General features: G+C 44.4%; 1 protein-coding gene across 2 annotated transcripts in view; it reads right to left on the bottom strand.

Moving 5' to 3' along the window:
• The window catches only part of LOC106568830 (ATP-dependent 6-phosphofructokinase, platelet type), a 49096-nt gene extending 26012 nt beyond the window's left edge, over window positions 1-23084 (bottom strand). For both annotated transcript variants that reach the window (XM_014139531.2, XM_014139533.2), the window contains exons 1-3: window positions 22802-23084; window positions 1614-1687; window positions 243-320 (exon numbers count right to left, since the gene is read on the bottom strand). In XM_014139531.2, the coding sequence (XP_013995006.1) occupies window positions 243-320; window positions 1614-1687; window positions 22802-22895 (246 nt within the window). In that variant the 5' untranslated portion in view covers window positions 22896-23084. The remainder of the gene's footprint in view (window positions 1-242; window positions 321-1613; window positions 1688-22801) is intronic.
• Between the last annotated feature and the right edge of the window lie 2162 nt (window positions 23085-25246).

The raw sequence follows: 25246 nt of genomic DNA on the forward strand, positions 1-25246 counted from the left end.
TTTGTTTACTTTGAAATAGCGTTGTATCTGGTCAAACACCATTTTTTCCAAAAGTTGACTAAGGGTTGGTAACAGGCTGATTGGCTTAAGGGTGCTTTGCTATTCTTAGTTAGCGGAATAACTTTCAGCTCATATTCCTAGCATTGTATACTGTACATAGCCTATGGGAATTCTAATGAAATCCCTAGTATTTTGCCTAAAGGCACAAATACACACAGTAGTCAGTTCACTGCCCTCCTTACCACTTGTAACATGCTGGAGACACTTTCCCATGATGCCTCTTCTATGTTATCTCCACCGTCTACCATACCCTGGTAACCCTGCAAGTAGAAAGGAAACATTAACATTGGCCTATATTTCATGGCTTTGTCTAATGCAGCATAAAGTTGGTTTAAGCTTTCACAGAAGAATAAAGTTGGTTTAAGCTTTCACAGTGTCCTTCGAGTTCTTACTCTAAAAATAGAACCTAACACCTCTTACATTCAGTGTCTGCATCCCAAATGGCACCCTTTTCCCATGTATAGTGCACTACTTTTGACCAGGACCCATAGGAATCTGGTCAAAAGTAGAGCACTATATAGGAAATAGTGCACTACTTCTGACCAGAACCCGATGGGCCCCGATCAAATGTAGGGCACAAAATAGGAAACCTTATGGGCCCTGGTTAAAAGTATTGCACTATACAGAGCACTGGACAAAAATAGTGCACTATATAGGGAATAAGGTGCCATTTGGGACAAAGCCAGTGAGTGTGATGTGAGCCTCCTCAACGGAATGCCTTTCATCACTCATTAAACACCAGAGTCTCTAACAATAGACAACACTTAAGCAAAGTTCCCTGCAACTGTTTCCACATGTTATCATTTTAACATTGGTGGCACAAATCCCATTCAAGTCATGGGACCAATATTAGCATTGTTCGCACATCATGTTCAAATCATCTAAGTGACTTTGTTGAGCTTCACCATAAATTGTAGATACTTTTGGATGATTTAGCATGATTGATTTAGCAACGTTAGCATGTGGAAACAGTGCTAGGGAAACAAAACCAACGCATGAATTGCTGTCCTACCTTGTCCATAGACTGCTTACAGGGTAAGGAAACCAATGTGTCATTTTGTAATTTGGGCGAACTTTTGCTTTAAGGAGCTACTTATCTATGGGAAACCACCCACACTACCAACTGCTCCCATTTTCTATAAAGGGCCCTAGTCAAAAGTAGTGCACTATATAGGGAATTTAGGACTGATCCCATTGTTAACTCGAAATGACACAACGACAAGGTTCCAGTTCAACAACGTTTACTAAACCGTATTAGCACACTACATGGTTGCCATTGCACTCAGGCCAGGTTCATCCACAATGAGACTGCTGCGCAGGCGCACTAATAACAGAGTGATAGCCCCGTAAAAACAGAAATATAGGGATACATAAAAGATGAATTTAACACCCATGACATGACAAATTGTTAAATAACCTTACTTCTAATTTTCCTGACCCTCATTTCAAAGAAAAGCTTTGCCCCTTGAGCATAGAGCTTGCCAGAGTTGATTTGTCTCAGTGTCAGTGGTAGAACGGTACAAGCCACCAAGTAGTGTCTGTCATGATCTCACCTCATGGATGAAGTAAACTTTAGCTCCCACATAAATACCCATGCGGACCACAGCCCGGACAGCAGCATTCATACCTGCACAATATGAGAGAGAGAGAGAGAGAGAGAGAGAGAGAGAGAGAGAGAGAGAGAGAGAGAGAGAGAGAGAGAGAGAGAGAGAGAGAGAGAGAGAGAGAGAAAATTAAAAATGGCAGTACATGAATGGCTATTGCATTGCATGTTCCATCCAGTAGACTCCAGACTGAAAACACTCATCAGGGAGATGGAATGAATCACAGAGATAAATCAACCACATTAAAGTGATGTCCCACTGAATCAACGTTGTTTTCAATGAAATGACGTTGAACCAACGTGGAATAGACGTTGAATTGGCATCTTTGCCCAGTGGGGTGCTTCGTCCAGCAGAGAAAGATGCTTGCATAGCCATCGGCCATGTATCATTGCATTAATTCAATATCTAATACATTTACCATTTACAGTCTGAAAACTGATCATAATGATTATAAAAACTGGCATCTTAGTTGCACCGAAACTGTAAGCACTGATACTGGTACTGTGGGTTGGCTAGTGCCATGCAGTCATGCTAGGATACCTGTAACGATATAAAATGAAGGAGATGAGTCTACACATGGAGAATGGCACAGATTTCTCAATGTGGATTAATAATGATAAACACTTCAAAAGTTATTAATCCACTGGAAGATTTCCTGAAGCATGGCCAATGGCTCTGTGAGTCATTACAGAAATCCCCCTATATACAGAACAAACTGATATTTTCTGGCAGGTAAGACTTGCAAGTGGTTTTTACTAACATCATGTGAGAAAATATGCATACTGCATTCTCTAGTTTACAAGGTAGGCTACAGGATGGAGTGGTTATCAAATTGGCCGCACCTGGATTCTGATGGATTCTGATGGGACATTGGCCTGATACAGAGATCCAAACATTTGTCCCAATCGCACCACATTCCTGCTGTGTAGACAGTGGTAGATTACGTGGTAGGTAGTCTTGCACGAAGTGCATGGTCTAATGGCAACCCACTGTCTACAAAGCAGGAATGTGGTGTGATTGCGACAAAAGTTCGTTTCAGCTGTTTATTTGATAGCGAGGGACACATTTAACCAATCACAAGGTAAGTATTGTTCCTAGAGATTATGGATATGTCTTTGTGTGGCAGAGACGTGCAATGTCTCTCTCCACTAATGAGCACTGACTTCCGCCAATTCATGCGCATTCATTGTGTAATTGTGTGAATTTGTTTCCCTTTGTTTATCAGTGTTTACCAATTTATTCAATTTTATTTATATTTATTTAACCTTCATTTAACTAGGCAAGTCAGTTAAGAACAAATTCTTATTTACAATGACGGCCTCACTAAATCTCTTGTAGCTGAATAGAAGCAACTCCCCGCAACAATGTTCCAACATCTAGTGGAAAGCCTTCCCAGAAGAGTGGAGGCTGTTATAGCAGCAAAGGGGGGACCAACTCCATATTAATGCCCATGATTTTTGAATCAGATGTTTGGTCATGTAGTGTATGTCAGCTTTTAACAAGGCTGGATAACTGACAGTGTACAAGCTCGTGTTCATGAGCAGAATAGAACAGATCACATTAAGTGGGAGCTGAAAGCCACGCCTGCATTATTATGATAGGCTGCCGCTTCTACAGTATGCTGACAATTAGCAAGTAATGTTGTATGTTGTCAACAGAAGAGTCCATGAAGGCACAGTACGTTACTGGCATGTAGTGCTAGTGGCAGCCAGTTGCCTGTAAATTATTGTGAATTTTACAATAACTTACTGACAAATATTTTCCAGTTAAGAAAATACAAATTCACAGCAACTTCTAACAACAAGTTTCCGTTAAATTACTGGAAAATGCACAATAACCTCATTACAGAGCAGCTTGTTAGTGACACATGCTCTTACAACATTTCCAGAACAGACAGTGTCAAATGAGGTGCTCAACTTGCACTGGCATAACCCTCAAACTTAATCTGCTACAACACTTACACTGATGGTTGGCACAAATATACATATATTTGACCGCGTCCCCACATATGCTAATGAACCCCACCAGTACATTGCCCCCACCTATCAAAGCGCAGCGAGGATCGTACCTTATATTCAAAATATTTGGTGGGAAAATGTCCCATTATACCTACAAGTTACCGAACTGTGAGTTCATATGTGTACCTGCGAAGTGTACCTTTTACTTTTTTTGCACCCCAGTGAACTATACTGTACCCTAACCATACCCTTATTTTTTGAGAGTGTGTTAATACATGTTCCAAGAGGGAAGTATGAACCTGGTGGCACTGCAGAAACATTGACATTCTCAACCAAGAGGTTGCAAATTCAAATCCCCAAAGCATTCATGTATACTCTGTGTCAAGTGTCCTTGAGCACTGTTAGTTTTACGTTGATGTAATGTCGGTGGTGATAATTGGACAATTATTTACTTTATTCTGGACAGCTTTAAGCAAAGTGTATGAATGTATTCTTGCCATTAAGTGTGGTGGTGCAGCAGGAAATGTAGCAGGACATTTCAGGTTGCTAGTGAATGAGAGTTCAGGTGTAGGTTTTAAGTTCAAATCCCAGCTAAGGCTGAGTCCCAAGTGTGGTCACAGTACGAAATAATACCGTATTTTTATTACACTAATTGAAATCAGAATACAGCAGCATACTGTCATTTTATAGAAATAATGCCTTCAAGTTATTGGATATACTTTTGGCAAAGTGCAAAAATGCATTCTTGCCAATATAGAGTACAGTATGTATAGCCTATCCCCATTATGTCCACAGACCTGTCACGACTTCTACCGAAGTTGAGGCCCCTCCTTGTTCGGGTGGTGCTCGGCGATCGACGTCACCGGTCTTCTAGCCACCATTGATCAGTTTTTCATTTTCCATTGGTTTTGTCTGGTCTCCTTACACACCTGTTTCTTATCCCAGTAATTACATGTTGTGTATTTAACCCTCTGTTTCCCCTCATATCTTGTCGGTGATTGTTTGTTATGTTATGTACGTGTTGTTTATGTATCGGTGTGCGACGGGTTATTTGTTTACCCGGATTAGTTTTCTACGTTGGTTTTGGAGTTTGTTTTTTGTTAATAAATACTCCATTTTTTAATCCAATCTGGTTTCTCCTGCACCTGACTTCCCTGCCACCTACATACACGGATTATGACTGAATCATCAACAATTTTTTTGAAGTCAGCTGGAGAAGATATCCCGGACAGGGAGTTGGAGGAGCACATCCAGGAGAATGAGGAGAGACTGTTACATGGATCGCGCTGTTCAGATGATGGACCGCTTGGAGAGACGGGAGATTCAGCCAGCGCCTCCACCAGCCCAACCGGGGTCGATCCAAAACGCCCCTTGTCAACCTGAACCGGGTGGTATCCGTCTAGCCATGCCTCGGGGTTACGACGGAAGTGCTGCCAACTGCCGGGGTTTCTTGCTCCAATTAGAACTTTATCTGGCCACGGTCCACCCAGTTCCATCAGAACGTGAGAAGATTTTCGCCCTCGTCTCGTGCCTCACCAGGAGAGCCCTGGAATGGGCCAGCGCTATGGTGGAAGGAGGAGATGCGGCGTTGGACCGTTATGAGGAGTTCATCCGCCGTTTCCAGGCAGTCTTCGACCACCCACCCGAGGGCAGAGCGGTGGGTGAGCGCCTCTACCATCTGAGGCAGGAGACGAGGAGCGCCCAGGATTTTGCATTGGAGTTCAGGACCCTGGCAGCCGGTGCAGGATGGAATCACGGGGCCCTGATCGATCATTATCGCTGTAGTCTGAGGGAGGACGTCTGTCGGGAGCTGGCCTGTAGAGACACCACCCTCACCTTTGACCAGCTGGTGGATCTGTCCATCCGGTTGGACAACTGGCTGGCTGCTCGCGGACGTCCAGATCGGGGTCTGGTGGTTTCATCCTCCCGCACCCCCTCTCCTATAACCATGGAGCCAGGAGAGAGGGTGCACAGGGAGACGGGAGGGAGTTCCCGCTCGTGCACCATCGGTGACCGCAGAGGACACACTGCTGGTCGGTGCCGGGTAGGTTTTTCTGGGAATCGAGGTAACAGGCAGGGCGCTCTGGTGCCACCCCAGGTGAGTAGGCACCATTCTCATCCTGAGCCCTTCTGTTGCTCATATATTTGTGTCTGTCACTTTTCCTGATTATTTTTTTTTCTTCCCCCCCCCCTCATTCCCAGCATAAGGTGCTAGTAGATTCAGGCGTGGCTGGGAACTTTATTGATCAAACGTTGGCTCATAGTTTAGGGATCCCTATTGTACCGGTGAAAGTACCTTTTCCCATTCACACCTTAGATAGTCGACCATTTGGGTCAGGGTTGATTAGGGAGGCCACAGCTCCTTTGACTATGGGGATGCAGGGGGGTCACAAGGAGAAAATTAGTATTTTCCTTATTGACACTCCTGCGTATCCAGTGGTGCTGGGTCTGCCCTGGTTAGTCATAACCCCACTTTTTATTGGCCACAGAGGGCTCTTACGGGGTGGTCGCGAGAGTGCTTAGGTAGGTGTGTAGGGGTTTCCGTCGGTGCTACTATGGTGGAAAGTCCAGACCAGGTCTCTACCGTGCGCATTTCCCCTGAATATGCCGATTTGGCTCTCGCCTTCTGTAAAAAGAAGGCGACTCAATTACCACCTCATCGACAGGGGGATTGTGCGATAAATCTCATGGCAGACGCTACACTTCCCAAGAGTCACGTGTATCCCCTGTCGCAAGCGGAGACGGTGGCTATGGAGACATATGTTTCTGAATCCCTGCGTCAGGGGTACATTAGGCCCTCCATCTCACCCGTCTCCTCAAGTTTCTTTTTTGTGAAGAAGGATGGGGGTCTGCGACCGTGCATTGATTATCGAGGTCTTAATAAAATCACAGTGGGGTACAGTTATCCGCTACCTCTGATCGCCCCGGTTATTGAATTGATGCACGGCGTGCGCTTCTTCACAAAACTGGATCTCAGGGGTGCGTACAACCTGGTGCGTATCCGAGATGGAGACGAGTGGAAGACAGCATTTAGTACCACATCAGGGCATTATGAGTACCTTGTCATGCCGTACGGGTTAAAAAATGCTCCATCAGTCTTCCAATCTTTTGTCGACGAGATTTTCAGGGACCTGCACGGGCAGGGTGTAATGGTGTATATCGATGACATTCTGATTTACTCCGCTACACTTGCCGAGCATGTGTCCCTGGTGCGCAAAGTGCTTGGTCGCCTGTTGGAGCATGACCTGTATGTCAAGGCTGAGAAATGCTTGTTCTTTAAACAGTCTGTCTCTTTCTTAGGATATCGCCTATCTACGTCAGGGGTGGAGATGGAGAGTGACCGTATTACAGCCGTGCGTAATTGGCCGACTCCCACCACGATAAAGGAGGTGCAGTGATTTTTAGGGTTTGCCAATTACTACCAGAGATTTATCCGGGGTTTTGGTCAGATAGCTGCTCCCATTACCTCACTGCTGAAGGGGGATCCAGTGCGCTTGCAGTGGTCGGCTGGGGCGGACAGGGCTTTTAGGAAACTGAAGGCTCTGTTTACCTCGGTTCCTGTGTTGGCTCATCCGGATCCATCTTTGCAATTCATAGTGGAGGTGGGCGCATCTGAGGCTGGGATAGGAGCTGTGCTCTCTCAGCGTTCGGGTACGCCACATAAGCTCCGCCCCCTGTGCCTTCTTCTCTAAGAAGCTCAGCCCGGCGGAGCAAAACTATGATGTGGGGGACAGGGAGCTGTTGGCTATCGTCAAAGCTTTGAAGGCGTGGAGACACTGGCTTGAGGGGGCTAAACACCCTTTTCTCATCTGGACTGACCACCGCAATCTGGAGTACATCCGGGAGGCGAGGAGACTGAATCCTCGCCAGGCAAGGTGGGCCATGTTTTTCACCCGTTTTGTGTTTACCCTCTCTTACAGACCAGGTTCCCAGAACGTCAAGGCAGATGCATTGTCCCGGCTGTATGACACAGAGGAGCGGTCCATGGATCCCACTCCCATCATCCCAGCCTCTTGTTTGGTGGCACCGGTAGTATGGAAGCTGGACGCGGACATTGAGCGGGCGTCACGTGCAGTGCCCGTTCCCCCACAGTGTCCAGCTGGGCATCTGTACGTTCCGTCCGCTGTCCGTGACCGATTGAGCTACTGGGCTCACACGTCACCCTCCTCTGGTCATCCTGGGATTGGTCGGACGATGCGTTGTCTTAGTGGGAGGTACTGGTGGCCCACCTTAGCTAAGGATGTGAGGGTTTATGTTTCCTCCTGCTCAGTGTGCGCCCAGTGCAAGGCTCCTAGACACCTACCCAGAGGTAAGTTACAACCCTTACCCGTTCCACAGCGGCCGTGGTCGCACTTGTCGGTGGATTTTATAACCAATCTTCCACCTTCACAAGGTAACACCATGATCATGGTCGTTGTGGATCGCTTTTCTAAGTCCTGTCGTCTCCTCCCTTTGCCCGGTCTCCCTACGGCCCTACAGACGGCGGAGGCTCTGTTTACCCACGTTTTTCGGCACTACGGGGTGCCTGAGGATATAGTGTCTGATCGAGGGCCCCAGTTCACGTCAAGGGTTTGGAAGGCGTTCATGGAACGTCTGGGGGTCTCGGTTAGCCTTACCTCAGGTTTTCACCCTGAAAGTAACGGGCAGGTGGAGAGAGTAAATCAGGATGTGGGTAGGTTTCTGAGGTCTTATTGCCAGGATCGGCCGGGGGAGAGGGCGGCATTTGTGCCCGGGGCAGAGATGGCTCAGAACTCGCTCCGCCACTCCTCCACTAACCTCACTCCATTTCAGTGTGTGTTGGGATATCAGCCGGTCCTGGCCCCTTGGCATCAGAATCAGACCGAGCCTCCTGCGGTGGACCACTGGTTCCGGCACGCGGAGGAGACCTGGGATGCTGCTCACGTCCGCCTTCAGCGCGCCGTACGACGTCAAAAAGCTGGTGCAGACCGTCACCGCAGTGAGGCCCCGGTGTTCGCACCGGGGGACAGGGTCTGGCTCTCGACCCGAAACCTGCCCCTTCGCCTGCCCTGCCGGAAGCTGAGTCCGCGGTTTATGGGGCCGTTTAAAGTCCTGAGGAGATTGAACGAGGTATGTTATAGGTTAAAGCTTCCCCCCAATTACTGCATTAACCCCTCATTCCATGTGTCTCTCCTCAGGCCGGTGGTGGCTGGCCCGCTCCAGGAGGCTGAGGTGCGGGAGGTTCCTCCGCCCCCTCTGGACATTGAGGGGGCCCCGGCATACTTCGTTCGATCCATCCTGGATTCGAGACATCGGGCGAGGGGTCTTCAGTACCTCGTGGACTGTGAGGGGTACGGTCCGGAGGAGAGATGCTGGGTTCCGGTGGAGGACGTGTTAGATCCTTCCATGCTGAGCGAGTTCCATCGTCTCCATCCGGATCGCCCTGTGCCTCGTCCTCCGTGCCGTCCCCGAGGCCGGTGTCGACGCACTGCTGGAGCCGCGCGTCAGGGGGGGATACTGTCACGACTTCTACCGAAGTTGAGACCCCTCCTTGTTCGGGTGGTGCTCGGCGATAGACGTCACCGGTCTTCTAGCCACCAGTTTTTCATTTTCCATTGGTTTTGTCTGGTCTCCTTACACACCTGTTTCTTATCCCAGTAATTACATGTTGTGTATTTAACCCTCTGTTTCCCCTCATATCTTGTCGGTGATTGTTTGTTATGTTATGTACGTGTTTATGTATCGGTGTGCGACGGGTTATTTGTTTACCCGAATTAGTTTTCTACGTTGGTTTTGGAGTTAGTTCTTTGTTAATAAATACTCCATTTTTTTTAAATCACTCTGGTTTCTCCTGCACCTGACTTCCCTGCCACCTACATACACGGATTATGACAAGACCTGGTGGCTCAACAGGAACTTCAGGTAGAAAATCAAATCACATTTTATTCATCACATGCGCCTTACTGTGAAATGCTTACTTAAAAGCCCTTAACCAACAGTGCAGTTCAAGAAGAGTTAAGAAAATAGTTCCCAAATAAACTAAAGTAAAAACTAATTAAAAGTAACACAATAAAATAACAATAACGAGGCTATATACAGGGGGTACCGGCACCGAGTCAGTGTGCGGGGGTACAGGTTAGTTGAGATAATTTGTACATGTAGGTAGGGATGACGTGACTATGCATAGATAATAAACATCGAGGAGCAGCAGTGTACAAGACAAGTGGAGGGGGGGTCAATGTAAATAGTCCGGTGGCCATTTAATTAATTGTTCAGCAATCTCATGGCTTGGTGTTAGAAGCTGTTAAGGAGCCTTTTGGTCCTAAACTTGGCCAAGAGGTTGTGAGTCCCAAGTTATCCAGGGGAACATTATACAACATTCTAAAAACATTCTTGTCCACAAACAGGGAACTAGATAACACTTGCCGGGGACAATGCCTGATTGAATTAATGTCCATTATACATTTGAAACTAAAATAATCTCAATAACATTTGACACAGGGTTTACACATGTGTAGTTTCATGGTATCACATGTTGAAATTTTGCATCACCATGTTGTCACTTTTATTTCAAATGAGATCATGTTTTCTTCACATGTTGTTACATGTTATCACATTAACTTCACATAAAATCAAGTGATCACATGTTTTTCCCAAAGATTGGAAAGCTGCTGCGGTCATCCCCCTTTTCAAAGGGGGAGATACTCTAGACCCTAAGTGCTACAGACCTATATCTATCTTACCCTGCCTTTCTAAGGTCTTCGAAAGCCAGGTTAACAAACAGACCGACCATTTCGAATCCCACCGTACCTTCTCCGCTATGCAATCTGGTTTCAGAGCTGGTCATGGGTGCACCTCAGCCACGCTCAAGGTTCTAAACAATATCATAACCGCTGTCGATAAGAGACATTACTGTGCAGCCGTATTCATCGACCTGGCCAAGGCTTTCGACTCTGTCAATCACCACATTCTTATCGGCAGACTCAAAAGCCTTGGTTTCTCAAATGATTGCCTCGCCTGGTTGACCAACTACTTCTCTGATAGAGTTCAGTGTGTCAAATTGGAGGGCCTGTTGTCCGGACCTCTGGCAGTCTCTATGGGAGTGCCACAGGGTTCAATTCTCGGGCCGACTCTCTTCTCTGTATACATCAATGATGTCGCTCTGATCCACCTCTACACAGACGACACCATTCTGTATACTTCTGGCCCCTCTTTGGACACTGTGTTAACTAACCTCCAAACGAGCTTCAATGCAATACAACTATCCTTCTGTGGCCTCCAACTGCTCTTAAACGCAAGTAAAACTAAATGCATGCTCTTCAACCGATCGCTGCCCGCACCTGACCGCTTGTCCAGCATCACTACTCTGGACGGTTCTGACTTAGAAAATGTGGACAACTACAAATACCTAGGTGTCTAGTTAGATTGTAAACTCTCCTTCCAGACTCACATTAAGCATCTCCAATCCAAAATTAAATCTAGAATCGGCTTCCTATTTCGCAACAAAGCATCCTTCACTCATGCTGCCAAACATACCCTTGTAAAACTGACCATCCTACCAATCCTTGACTTCGGCGATGTCATTTACAAAATAGCCTCCAACACTCTACTCAACAAATTGGATGCAGTCTATCACAGTGCCATCCATTTTGTCACCAAAGCCCCATATACTACCCACCACTGTGATCAGTACGCGCTCGTTGGCTGTCCCTCGCTTCATACTCGTCGCCAAACCCACTGGCTCCAGGTCATCTACAAGTCTCTGCTAGGTAAAGCCCCGCCTTATCTCAGCTCACTGGTAACCATAGCAGCACCCACCCGTAGCACGCGCTCCAGCAGGTATATCTCACTGGTCACCCCCAAAGCCAATTCTTCCTTTGGCCCCCTTTCCTTCCAGTTCTCTGCTGCCAATGACCGGACCGGAACGAACTGCAAAAATCACTGAAGCTGGAGACTCATATCTCCCTCACTAGCTTTAACCCTTTCATGCGTGAGTTCCAAATATCTCTAACGGTTGCCCCAGCGTGAGTTTTTTTATGCACGTGATGTTAGAACGTTCTCTCCCATTCCAGAATGTGATTGTTACTTAACAGTACATTTCATCCGCACTGCCCACAAACCAAAGCACGCAAACTGCGGACCAATACATTTTTGGGACATTTCTGACCTGGACAAAATTCCCCAAAACACTTCTCAATTGTTTGTGCAGTTCAGGTCTGCAGACATTTGCTCATCTGCCGCCCTGCATACACGTGTCCATATTTTACGTCTGTTGCCTTCATCGCAATCAAAGTTGTTTTCGTTACCAATAATAACTTTGGAAATGTGTGCGTTTCTTTCAAAGTAAGTGCCTTATTACGTTATAATAGTTTCTGCATGTCGTGTTATGTCGTTTCTATTGTAGCATAATGTTTTTGTGTATTTTCCTTATAATAGTGGACACGCGAGGTAACGTTACTCATGTTACTCACCTTTTATGGTGTTATATTCAATCGTGCTTATGTAGCTAGTTACATTCTTCTATTAGCACTGTAAAACAATGCTAAATGTGTCAGAAGTATTGGCCTGTATTTTGAAGCTACCCTGGAAAAATTTAAACATATCTTATACCACTTGGTCGTTTTCTGAGTGCATTCCACAAAGCTGTTTATCATGTCAGCCTTATCCACTGCCCCCATTTTGAGGTTATCGTCAAGCACGCAGTCTGGTTTGATGTTTCTCTGTCTGGTTTGTTTCTCTCTCCCGTCATATGGTCCACCTTCCACGTGGCCGACATGGTTGCTGTATGGACAGTGGAGAGGACATGGACGTCTCGTTTGTCATGGCACTTTGCTGCCAGCTGTTAACATTTCTTATTTTGTATAACGGGTCATTTAGGATGTCAGTAGCGTTGTTGATGAAATGCAGTCAGAGCAGCAGAACTAGAAAGCAGTCTTGGGAAAAGAGGGTGGCAAAGAAGGGAGTTGCAAACATAGGATCTCTGCTCCATTATTCTCTTAGGGAGTTCTTCTTTACTATCCCCAATGTATACATTTCACTAATTGTGGTTGTCCCCCCCCACTCCTGGCTCTCTCTTCTCCTGGATTGGTCTCTACTATGTCTCCCACCAACTCCTCTGTCAGAAACAACTTGAAGCACTCTGCCTCAGATGGAAATGGAAAGGGGTGTTGCACTCCAGACTGGGACTCATCAACACAAACAGCAGGGCCTGGAGGGGTGAAATGGCTGGCAGCCTTCCAGCTACCACAGAACTCCTGTACTTCATCCACTATCGGTCTGCCTCCACCACCAACAGCATCTTCAAATGGAACTGGGATTTTGTCAGTGGACAAGGAGTCCTCAGACAAGGGGTCCTCTGTCACTGTCAGATCTGATTCCTGACTTTCAGACTCATTGTCAGAATTTTTTTAAATCTCCAGAATTTCTGCATTTCTGAGTTGTCTCCTTTTGAAAGACATTGCTAATGCTACAGCTTAGCTCATTAGCTACATACATAAACAACAACACTGAATGGCTCAGAGTGGGAGTGAGAGGTTAACGTGATTGACTGCCTGCATGCACCATTTGTATCAATAAATCACTATCAGAAAATGTTTTGTGTGGTATTATTGATATATTTACTATTTTATTCACGTTTTTCAATTACCGGTGATAAATCATGCATTCCGATTTTTGCATAGATTGTAATGGGCACATAGTATGTGTGTAAAATAATGTTTTGAAGGTTGTACTGATTATGATGAGCTAAGCTAATTCCAGCTATGTGTGTGGAGCCATGTTTGTTGACATACAATGCATTCTGGGTTTCACTTGATCGTCTGTCGGACCAAAGATGCTATAACAAAATGAGGTGAGTAAAGGTTCACTCATTTTTTGAGAACTTCAGGAAGTGAATGTGGGATGTGAACGATGGTAGACGACACACTCCTTCAACATGCATACTATAAACAGACCAAACTAATCTTGTCTTCTCTTATTATCTTTGGTTTCTGTGAGGTAAAAAAGCATGGCTGCGCGCTGAAACTAATTGTTGGATTACTTTTGATTTCTAGAAAGTGTTTTACTCAATTATTTTGATCAACGGTGAGCTCACCCGTGATGTGATTAATTATACATAGTAATTGCTATTAGCAAATTCATAGTGTAGTTTATGTCAGCCGAGAGTTAGAAAATATGACCGCTTGTGTTGCGTCAATCTTTCCTCAGTGCTAGGACAAATGTAGCCTACATTTTTCCGGTTAGGATGATTGTTTTATGCTATAGATACTTCTGTGAATATCTGAACATTGCATCCAAAAATAAACTGCTCACATTCTGGACATAACTTTGTAAGGACTGTATTTGTGTAAATAGTTTCTGAAAAAAGTGTGGCCAGCTCAAATGCTGACTGTTGCGTCATTCGAAACTGTCCGTACTAAATGAGCATTCTAAATGAGTGTTCTAATCACACGTGGTGTGATCGTAGACTTCAGGGACCACTGTAGAACGATCACACCCATGTGATGGTACGTGTGAAAGGGTTAATCACCAGCTGTCAGAGCAGCTCACAGATCACTGCACCTGTACATAGCCCATCTGTAAATAGCCCATCCAACTACCTCACCCCCATACTGTATTTATCTTTGCACCTTTGCATCTTTGCACCCCAGTATCTCTACTTGCACATTCATCTTCTGCACATCTACCATTCCAGTGTTTAATTGCTATATTGTAATTACTTCGCTACCATGGCCTATTTATTGCCTTACTTCCCTTATCCTACCTCAATTGCACACACTGTATATAGACTTTTTCTACTGTATTATTGACTGTATGTTTGTTTATTCCATGTGTAACTCTGTGTTGTTGTAGGTGTCGAACTGCTTTGCTTTATCTTGGCCAGGTCGCAGTTGTAAATGAGAACTTGTTCTCAACTAGCCTACCTGGTTAAATAAAGGCAAAAAAGGTGTTTTTTTCCATAAGGATTTAAGACAAATTAAAGTTATGAACAACTAGCCTATTTCCCAAATATTCTAATAGCCTAAGAAGTTACTGTTGTCCTAAAGTTGCAGCTTTCAAAAATAATGGAAGTCGGAGTCTATAGGCTATTCTCAATCACAGCTTTATGAGTGATATAACAAACAATAGCCCATTAAGACAGGCTGATGAGGCAACGCAATTATTATCCAGTTCTCAAGACTGTAGACTTTGCTTCTATAAAACCCATTATTTATAACCTCACGACGGTAAAACAGCCTGTTCCTCATCAGCTGACTGTCACTTTGCTCCATCATATGTACAAGACACAGACACAGACAGACACACCTGTTCCATGCTGAATCTCCACCTGAAATAAATATTAGATTTGCCTGCACTTAACCTCTGCTCAGGCTTTCAACAACAATATATTTCGTAATGATTCGTCCAGATGTAGCTTTTTTTATTTAGCTGACACACCTGACTCCAATAACCAACTAATCATGATCTTCAGTTAAAAATAAAATGAGTTTAATCAGCTGTGTTTGCTAGGGATGGGGGAAAAGTGTGACACCAATCAGGCCCCCGAGGACTGGAATTGCCCAGGCCTGGTATAGCACAATATTTTATGAATACATAATCACGATAGGACAAAGGTTGACATCGCCCAACCCTATTGTGGAGAGCTAGAATTGTCATTACATGGTCATAAATGAAACTTGTAGGCTTCTGTCACTGGTGCTCTGGTGAGAAAGGGAGTAGCCGACTACTCTACTCCCCACCACGTCACACTTCAATGACAGATAGGCTATTATTGCAAATGTAGCCTACTACAGTATCCTAAATTCAGTGGTAATCTCAGCCTACTGTAGCCTGTATGCCAATAAGACAGTCCATATTCAGAGAGTACAATATTGTTACTGGATGACAGCCAGGCATGAAGGGCTGAGTCACTATTACTCTATTACTACCACAGTCCTTAACTGGGATGTCAGTTGGGTTTCCACATTATTGTAGTCTCCTGAGCCTCATTTATGTTCTCTCTAAAGGACATTAGTTTTTGGTCCGTATCTCTAGACCATACTTGCCACTGTGTTAGGTCCTGTTGTACCTTAGAGAGGACATTCTGGGTTTTTCAATGATACCATATGTGTATGAGTGTCACCTTGATCATTTCTTCTTTCTGGTTCTTCAAAATGGCAACCATCACAATTCCCATTACAATTAGCACATTTTATGGTAAGTGTGTGTAATTGTGTAATTATAATTTTTGTGAGTTTGATATTCAAATTGTTTCTAATAGATAAATATCTCAGTAACAGTTTGGTGAGTTTTCAGAGCAGCCTTTGTAGTTGACATGAGGATGTACTATGTTTTCTACTGTAATGTTACATTTTTCATATTATCAACTGAGATTCACTGAGATAATTTTATGGACAATAATATAAAAATATATATACACTGCTCAAAAAATAAAGGGAACACTTAAACAACACAATGTAACTCCAAGTTAATCACACTTCTGTGAAATCAAACTGTCCACTTAGGAAGCAACACTGATTGACAATAAATTTCACATGCTGTTGTGCAAATGGAATAGACAACAGGTGGAAATTATAGGCAATTAGCAAGACACCCCCAATAAAGGAGTGGTTCTGCAGGTGGTAACCACAGACCACTTCTCAGTTCCTCTGCTTCCTGGCTGATGTTTTGGTCTCTTTTGAATGCTGGCGGTGCTTTCACTCTAGTGGTAGCATGAGACGGAGTCTACAACCCACACAAGTGGCTCAGGTAGTGCAGCTCATCAAGGATGGCACATCAATGCGAGCTGTGGCAAGAAGGTTTGCTGTGTCTGTCAGCGTAGTGTCCAGAGCATGGAGGCGCTACCAGGAGACAGGCCAGTACATCAGGAGACGTGGAGGAGGCCGTAGGAGGGCAACAACCCAGCAGCAGGACCGCTACCTCCGCCTTTGTGCAAGGAGGAGCAGGAGAAGCACTGCCAGAGCCCTGCAAAATGACCTCCAGCAGGCCACAAATGTGCATGTGTCTGCTCAAACGGTCAGAAACAGACTCCATGAGGGTGGTATGAGGGCCCGACGTCCACAGGTGGGGGTTGTGCTTACAGCCCAACACCGTGCAGGACATTTGGCATTTGCCAGAGAACACCAAGATTGGCAAATTCGCCACTGGCGCCCTGTGCTCTTCACAGATGAAAGCAGGTTCACACTGAGCACGTGACAGACGTGACAGAGTCTGGAGACGCGCGTGGAGAACGTTCTGCTGCCTGCAACATCCTCCAGCATGACCGGTTTGGCGGTGGGTCAGTCATGGTGTGGGGTGGCATTTCTTTGGGGGGCCGCACAGCACTCCATGTGCTCGCCAGAGGTAGCCTGACTGCCATTAGGTACCGAGATGAGATCCTCAGACCCCTTGTGAGACCATATGCTGGTGCGGTTGGCCCTGGGTTCCTCCTAATGCAAGACAATGCTAGACCTCATGTGGCTGGAGTGTGTCAGCAGTTCCTGCAAGAGGAAGGCATTGATGCTATGGACTGGCCCGCCCGTTCCCCAGACCTGAATCCAATTGAGCACATCTGGGACATCATGTCTCGCTCCATCCACCAACGCCACGTTGCACCACAGACTTTTAATGTTCTTTGTAAGATGTGTTTCCCACCCCAAACACTTATGTGATGTAAAAAAAAAAGAGGATAGTCAGAGAGGAAGAGGCAAAGCGAAAGGTTTTACTCTGCCCAAAATCTGTCCACGAAAATATGCCCAAGAAGTGAGGAATTTTTGTATGGAGATCAACGAGAGTGTAGAGGATAGTCAGAGAGGAAGAGGCAAAGCGAAAGGTTTTACTCTGCCCAAAATCTGTCCACCAAAATAAGCCCAAGAAGTGAGGAAATTTTGTATGGAGAACAACGAGAGTATAAAATTGGTCAACACATTTTGTTATTGCTAATTTGCTTGATCAAATAGAAGATGGTTAGGTTGTTACGAATGTTACGAATGGACTGATATAAGTGGATGCATGTGAAGTTGAACCTGTTCTATAGATAGAGTATTCATCATGGATATAACCTATTTAAGCATGGACATTGCCATTTTAAAGTAGTCAACAGGGTGGGGATTCCTATGAGTTGGGAGCAATCAGCCAATGAAGAAGAAAATTGAATACTTTAAATGGAGATAGCCTAAATGGCGCTGCCCATAATGTCATAGACGTTACAATGGCAGATACAAAGATGAGTCCTCTATCTCTATGGCCTGTTGTTCACACCTGTATGTGACCTCTCATTGGCTAGAAAGGTCCCACCAGATCTCGCCTCCTCCCGCCTGCCTTCCATCTTTGAGGACATGTATTTCCATTGTTATAGTGGTCACTTGACTATCTTGTCAATATAATATACAATCTTTGGAATAGTGACGCATAGAGGCAAAACCAATGATGTACAGTTGAAGTCAGGATACAGTGTATTTCACAACACAGGCGTATGTACGCATACAACCTCTTCTTTTCAGCACTACTGACCCTTCGAGATAGAAGCAAGCAAAGTAAAAAACAGCAGGCCAGTGAAACAGAGACATAACACTGTGTTTGAAGGCTATAAGTAAGGCCACAATATTAGGGCCATGCACAGTAACAATCTTTAAAGCTGTAGAGTCGGGTTGGGTGATACACTATATATACAAAAGTATGTGGACACCCCTCAGATTAGTGGATTCGGCTATTTCAGCCACACCCATTGCTGACAGGTGTATAAAATCGAACACACAGCCATGCAATCTCCACAGAGAAACATTGGCAGTAGAATGGCCTTACTGAAGAGCTCAGTGACTTTCAACGTGGCACCGTCATAGGATGCCACCTTTCCAACAAGTCAGTTCGTCAAGTTTCTGCCCTGCTACAGCTGCCCCGGTCAAATGTAAGTGCTGTTATTGTGAAGTGGAAACATCTAGGAAAAAACAACGGCTCAGACGCGAAGTTTGAGGCCACACAAGCTCACAGAACGGGACCGTGGAGTACTGAAGTCCTCGGTTGAAACACTCACTACCAAGTTCCAAACTGCCTCTGGAAGCAATGTCAGCACAAGAACTGTTTGTTGGGAGCTTCACAAAATGGGTTTTCATGGGCAATCACCATGCGCAATGCCATCTGGCAGTCCGACGAATTAATCTGGGTTTGGCAGATGCCAGGATAACGCTACCTGCCCCAATGCATAGTGCCAACTGTAAAGTTTGGTGGATGAGGAATAATGTTTTTTCATGGTTAGGACTAGGCTCCTTAGTTCCAGTGAAGGGAAATGATAATGCTACAGCATACAATGAGATTCTATACGATTCTGTGCTTCCAACTTTGTGGCAACAGTTTGGGGAAGGCCCTTTCCTGTTTCAGCTTGACAATGCCCCGGTGCACAAAGCGAGGTCCACGCAGAAATGGTTTCTCGTGATCAGTGTGAAAGAACTTGACTGGCCTGCACAGAGCCCTGACCTCAACCCCATCGAACACTTATGGGATGAATTGGAACGCCGACTGCGAGCCTTACATAATCACCCAATATCATTGCCTAACCTCACTAGTTCTCTTCCCAGAAGGGTGAAAGATGTTATAGCAGCAAAGGGGGGACCAACTTCATATTAATGCCCATGATTTTTGAATCAGATGTTTGGTCATGTAGTGTATGTCAGCTTTTAACAAGGCTGGAGAACTGACAGTGTACAAGCTGGTGTTTATGAGCAGAATAGAACAGCTCACATTAACTGGGATGATATTCCTTCTCATGGGAGCTGAAAGCCACGCCTGCAATATTATGATAGGCTGCCGCTTCTACAGTATGCTGCCAAATAGCAAGTAATGTTGCATGTTGTCAACAGAAGAGTCAGTGAAGGCACAGAACGTTACTGGCATGTATTGCTCGTGGCAGCCAGTTGCCTGTAAATTATTGTGAATTTTACAATAACTTACTGACAAATGTTTTCCAGTTAATTAAGAAAATACAAATTCACAGCAACTTCTAACAACAAGTTGCTGTTAAATTGCTGGAAAATGCACAATAACCTCATTACAGAGCAGCTTGTTAGTGACACATGCTCTTACAACATTTGCAGAACAGACAGTGTCAAATGAGGTGCTCAACTTGCACTGGCATAACCCTCAAACTTAATCTGCTACAACACTTCCACTGATGGTTGGCACAAATATACAAATATTTGACCGTGTCCCCAAATATGCTAATGAACCCCACCAGTACATTGCCCCCACCTATCAAAGTGCAGCGAGGATCGTACCTTATATTAAAAATATTTGGTGAAAAAATGTCCCATTATACAGTTGAAGTCAGAAGTTTACATACACCTTAGCCAAATACGTTTAAACTCAGTTTTTCACAATTCCTGACATTTAATCATAGTAAAAATCCCCTGTCTTAGGTCAGATAGGATCATCACTTTATTTTAAGAATGTGAAATGTCAGAATAATAGTAGAGAGAAGGATTTATTTCAGCTTTTATTTCTTTCATCACATTCCCAGTGGGTCAGAAGTTTACATACACTCAATTAGTATTTGGTAGCATTGCCTTTAAAAAATGTTACTTGGGTCAAACGTTTCGGGTAGCCTTCCACAAGCTTCCCACAGTAAGTTGGGTGAATTTTGGCCCATTCCTCCTGACAGAGCTGGTTTAACTGAGTCAGGTTTGTAGGCCTCCTTGCTCACACCCGCTTTTTCAGTTCTGCCCACAAATTGTCTATGGGATTGAGGTCAGGGCTTCATGATGGCCAATCCAATACCGTGGCCATTTTGCCACAACTTTGGAAGTATACTTGGGGTTATTGTCCATTTGGAAGACCCAGTCTTGAGATGTTGCTTCAATATATCCACCAAATTTTCCATCTTCATGATGCCATCTATTTTGTGAAGTGCACCAGTCCTTCCTGCAGCAAAGCACCCCCACAACATGATGCTGCCACCCCCTGCTTCACGGTTGGGATGGTGTTCTTCGGCTTGCAAGCCGCCCCCTTTTTCCTCCAAACATAACGATGGTCATTATGGCCAAACAGTTCTATTTTTGTTTCATCAGACCAGAGGACATTTCTCCAAAAAGTACGATCTTTGTCCCCATGTGCAGTTGCAAACCGTAGTCTGGCTTTTTTGTGGCGCTTTTGGAGCAGTGGCTTCTTCCTTGCTGAGTGGCCTTTCAGGTTATGTTCAGGTTAGGACTCCTTTTACTGTGGATATAGATACTTTTGTACCTGTTTCCTCCAGCATCTTCATGTAACAGTATAGCTTCCATCCCTCTCCTTGCCCCAGGGACCCTCTGCACACATCGACAACAGTCACCCTCGAAGCATCGTTACCCATCGCTCCACAAAAGCCGCGGCCCTTGCAGAGCAAGGGGAACAACTACTTCAAGGTCTCAGAGCGAGTGACGTCACCGACTGAAACTCTATTAGCGCGCACCCCGCTAACTAGCTAGCCATTTCATATTGGTTACATTCACAAGGTCCTTTGCTGTTGTTCTGGGATTGATTTGCACTTTTCGCACCAAAGTACGTTCAGAACCCGTCTCTTTCCTGAGCGGTATGATGGCTGCATGGTCTCATGGTGTTTATACTTGTGTACTATTGTTTGTACAGATGAACGTGTTACCCTCGGACGTTTGGAAATTGCTCCCAAGGATGAACCAGACTTGTGGAGGTCTACAATTTTTTTCTGAGGTCTTGGCTGATTTCTATAGATTTTCCCATGATGTCAATTAGCCTACCAGAAGCTTCTAAAGCCATCACATAATTTTCTGGAATTTTCCAAGCTGTTTAAAGGCACAATCAACTTAGTGTATGTAAACTTCTGACCCACTGGAATTGTTGGAAAAATTACTTGTGTCATGCCTAACCGACTTGCCAAAACTATAGTTTGTTAACAAGAAATTTGTGGCGTGGTTGAAAAACGAGTTTTAATGACTCCAACCTAAGTGTATGTAAACTTCCAACTTCAACTGTATATAAACCCTTGACTAGACATTAAGAAGCTTTGAACCCTTGACTGGAAATTGAGAGGCTTTGAACCAACAGATCAGCCATATTGGCATTCCCCAGTAGGAGCAGTCCTCCATAGGAATGAATGGAATTCTACAGTATTTCAATTAAATGTTTCAAGAACAAAATTACATGTATTTAAATATGTTTTGGTTGTAGTGGGGACAGTAACATTAGTCATCTCCAAAAATGTATACTCTAAGGAAAATGTTTTCATATATTTTCCTTTTTTATGCTTAGCTCACATAACATAATTTAAAAGTATGCATTAAGATATCTGTAATAGAATAAGCGTGGCAAAAACGAATGTAGACATTAATAAATGCATTTCTATCACTTCCAAAATATTTTTACACGGTAGGGGCGTGCCAAGATGGAGGTCCGATGGCTTCAACATAGCTCCCCCAATCCGACATCTAGTTTATATATAAATCATTGGGAAAACCCCGCTACTTCCCGCTCCTCACGTAGGCCTGGCCTACAGTACATGGCACCCACCCTTCCTCACGACTCAAGTGGATGTCTGCCCATCTGTCATGCACGCTACAAGACCTGTGTTTTAACGGACAGAGGAAGTCGATGATGAAAGGCATTGCAACAGTCTATAAAGTTACATTCATTACAATATTGGGTACACGCCAATGATGGAATTTGAGGTGTAGGTCTATATCTTTGCTCTCTAAAATCTTGGCATGTAAACTTTAACATGCAGAGCGCGATAGCTGCAGACTGACATTTCTGCGCCACGTTATCTACCCAACGATTGTAAGTCTGCAATGCAGGCTTCAGTAACCTCAAATATGGTATCCTAACTTATTTGCTCCTATAGGCTACATGTGTTTTGCTCCTATAGGCTACATGTGTTTTTATCGGTTATTAGAGTGCATAATCACATTTCTTTAAATTACGAGAAATTGTAATATAACTTCCAAATAATTCCACAAATAATGGTTAGGCCCCTATATTTAAAATGTTTCTGTCGAATAGCTTATACGACTGTCAGTGTCAATACTCAACCATATCATCTGTTGCATAATTTTGATGACCATAAGATAACAAATAGGCCTACTGTAAGATAAATTGATCCTTTAGGCTAAACAATGCCAATGACAGTACTTGGAAAAATGATAACTCAACAGTTTGTTTACATTTTAGTATCATGTAGTTATTACACTGTAATCCATTTGATACAATATATCACTCTTATCCACTTGTTTCAATAATCGATACCTTGAGCATCTCCTCCGCTTGTCAGAACGCCGATGGATTTCCCGGCGCCAGAGAGATTCTCAAATAATTTCTTTGTGTCCTGCTGCTTCGCCATGGCTCCTCTTCTATCCTTCACAAATATAATATCTGAACACCGGTAGTACTATTTTGTTTTGAAATAAAATAAGTGATGCAGTGGTTACGCCCTCTTTTCCTGCTCTCGACACGCTCATCTCCCCACTGTTCCCGATGGCAGCAGTAAGCCTATGAGGGAGCTTTCCTCCTGTAATTAATTCATTGACAGTGCTGTTATCCAATAGATTACTGAATAACGTATATTCCTCAAACTTTTCTGACCAATTGGGTCCGTAGAAACTACTACAGCGACAAGATGGTAGGGACTAGGAAGATTTCCACTACTTACCACAGCCACAAAGTCAAATTGGATATAGATTTTTTTCTTGGATATTTTTGGTCTTAATTTAAGGTTAAGGTTAGGCATAAGGTTCGCAGTATGGTTAAGGTTAGGTTAAAGGTTATGGTTAGGTTTAAAATCACATTTTAATAAGTTAAACTGTATAAATAGGCGGGGTTTATGCCTTTGAGGCTGTGGTAACTAGTGACGACCGAGGAAAAGTTAAACAGGAAGCAATTGAGTAAAGTGCTGTAGAGACGGTTGTCCTTCTGGCAGGTTCTCCCATCTCAGCCAAGGAACACTGTAGTTATATCAGAGTGGTCTTGGTCACCACCCTGACTAAGGTCATTCTTGCCGGGTTGCTCAGTTTGGTCGGACGGACAGTTCTAGACAGAGTCTGGGTAGTTCCATATTTTTTTTCAATTTCCCAATGATGGAGACCACTGTGCTCTTGGAAACTTTCAACACTATAAAAATAGTTGTATACCCTTCCCCAGATATATGCCTCATCACAATTCTATCTTGGAGTTCGTTGGACTTCATGGTATATTTTCTGCTCTGACCATGCACTGTCAGCTGTGGGACCTTATATAGACAGGTGTGTTTCTTTATAAATCATGTCCAAACTACTGAATTGGCCACATGTGGACTCCAATCAAGTTGTAGTGACAGCTCAAGGAGGATCAAAGGCCATTATAAAATTCAGGCTATAGCACAGTAAAATTTGGAATAAATCAAGGGGTATGAATACTTTCTGAAGGCACTGTAGGTATCCAGTCGCAGCAGTCATGGAGTGTGTGTGTAGCGTGGGTGTGTGTGTTCTGTGTGTGTGTGAGAGAGTGGGAGTGTGTTTGTGTGTGTTCGAGTCTAGGTGTGAGAGTGTGTGAGTGTGTATATGTGTGTTAGGGTGCAGGGAGTCAGTGCAAGAGACGGGTTGAAGATTTCAGTGCTCTGATGGCTTGTGAGTAAAAGTTGTGTCTGAGCCTGGAGGTCTGGGACCCGATGATGGTATTATTATTTAATAATAATGATGGTATTAAAGGTCACATAACCCCCACTAAGCTTGTTACAATCCTTAGGTACAGTAGACTTCATTTTTGCTTTAGTCTAGACCGAAATGATACCTCTGGAGGGGTGGTATTAGAATATATATGTGAAGCATAATTTGCATGGCCAGAAAAGAGAGAGTGGTACACACTGGTAGAAAGGATAAGGAAGATGAAGAATTAACACCAGGATAATATGTCAGTAGCATGCAGCATTCTTCCTTGAAAGCCTCCCCTTGAACCTGAATGAAAGGCCAGGTGGAGAACAGTAGATCATTTTATGTGTATGTTATTCTCCGAGTCAATATGACAAGCGGTGATGCAGAAGTTCTAAATATAGTCAGGCTTGTGCTCGAGGTGATGGAGAGGGCGAGGAGGAGGGTGGAGCACACAGCACTGGAGGTGAGGGGGGGGGGGCACACAGCTCTGGCCATAGTCATCATTATTATTAAATAATAATACCATCATCGGGTCCCAGACCTCCAGGCTACGACACAGCTCTTAAATGCAAGTAAAACTAAATGCATGCTCTTCAACCGATCTCTGCCCGCACCTGCCCGCCCGTCCAGCATCACTTCTCTGGACAGCTCTGACTTAGAATATGTGGAGAACTACAAATACCTACGTGTCTGGTTAGATTGTAAACTCTCCTTCCAGACTCACATTAAGCATCTCCAATCCAAAATTAAATCTAGAATTGGCTTCCTATTTCTCAACAAAGCATCCTTCACTCATGCTGCCAAACATACCCTTGTAAAACTGACCTTCCTACCGATCCTTGACTTCGGCGATGTCATTTACAAAATAGCCTCCAACACTCTACTCAGCAAATTGGATGCAGTCTATCACAGTGCTATCCGTTTTGTCACCAAAGTCCCATATACTACCCACCACTGCGACCTGTATGACCTCGTTGGCTGGCCCTCGCTTCATATTCGGTGCCAAACCCACTGGCTCCAGGTTATCTATAAGTCTTTGCTAGGTAAAGCCCAGCCTTATCTCAGC

This window comes from Salmo salar, chromosome ssa14 (assembly GCF_905237065.1).
Source record: "Salmo salar chromosome ssa14, Ssal_v3.1, whole genome shotgun sequence".
In the NCBI taxonomy this organism is placed as follows: domain Eukaryota; kingdom Metazoa; phylum Chordata; class Actinopteri; order Salmoniformes; family Salmonidae; genus Salmo; species Salmo salar.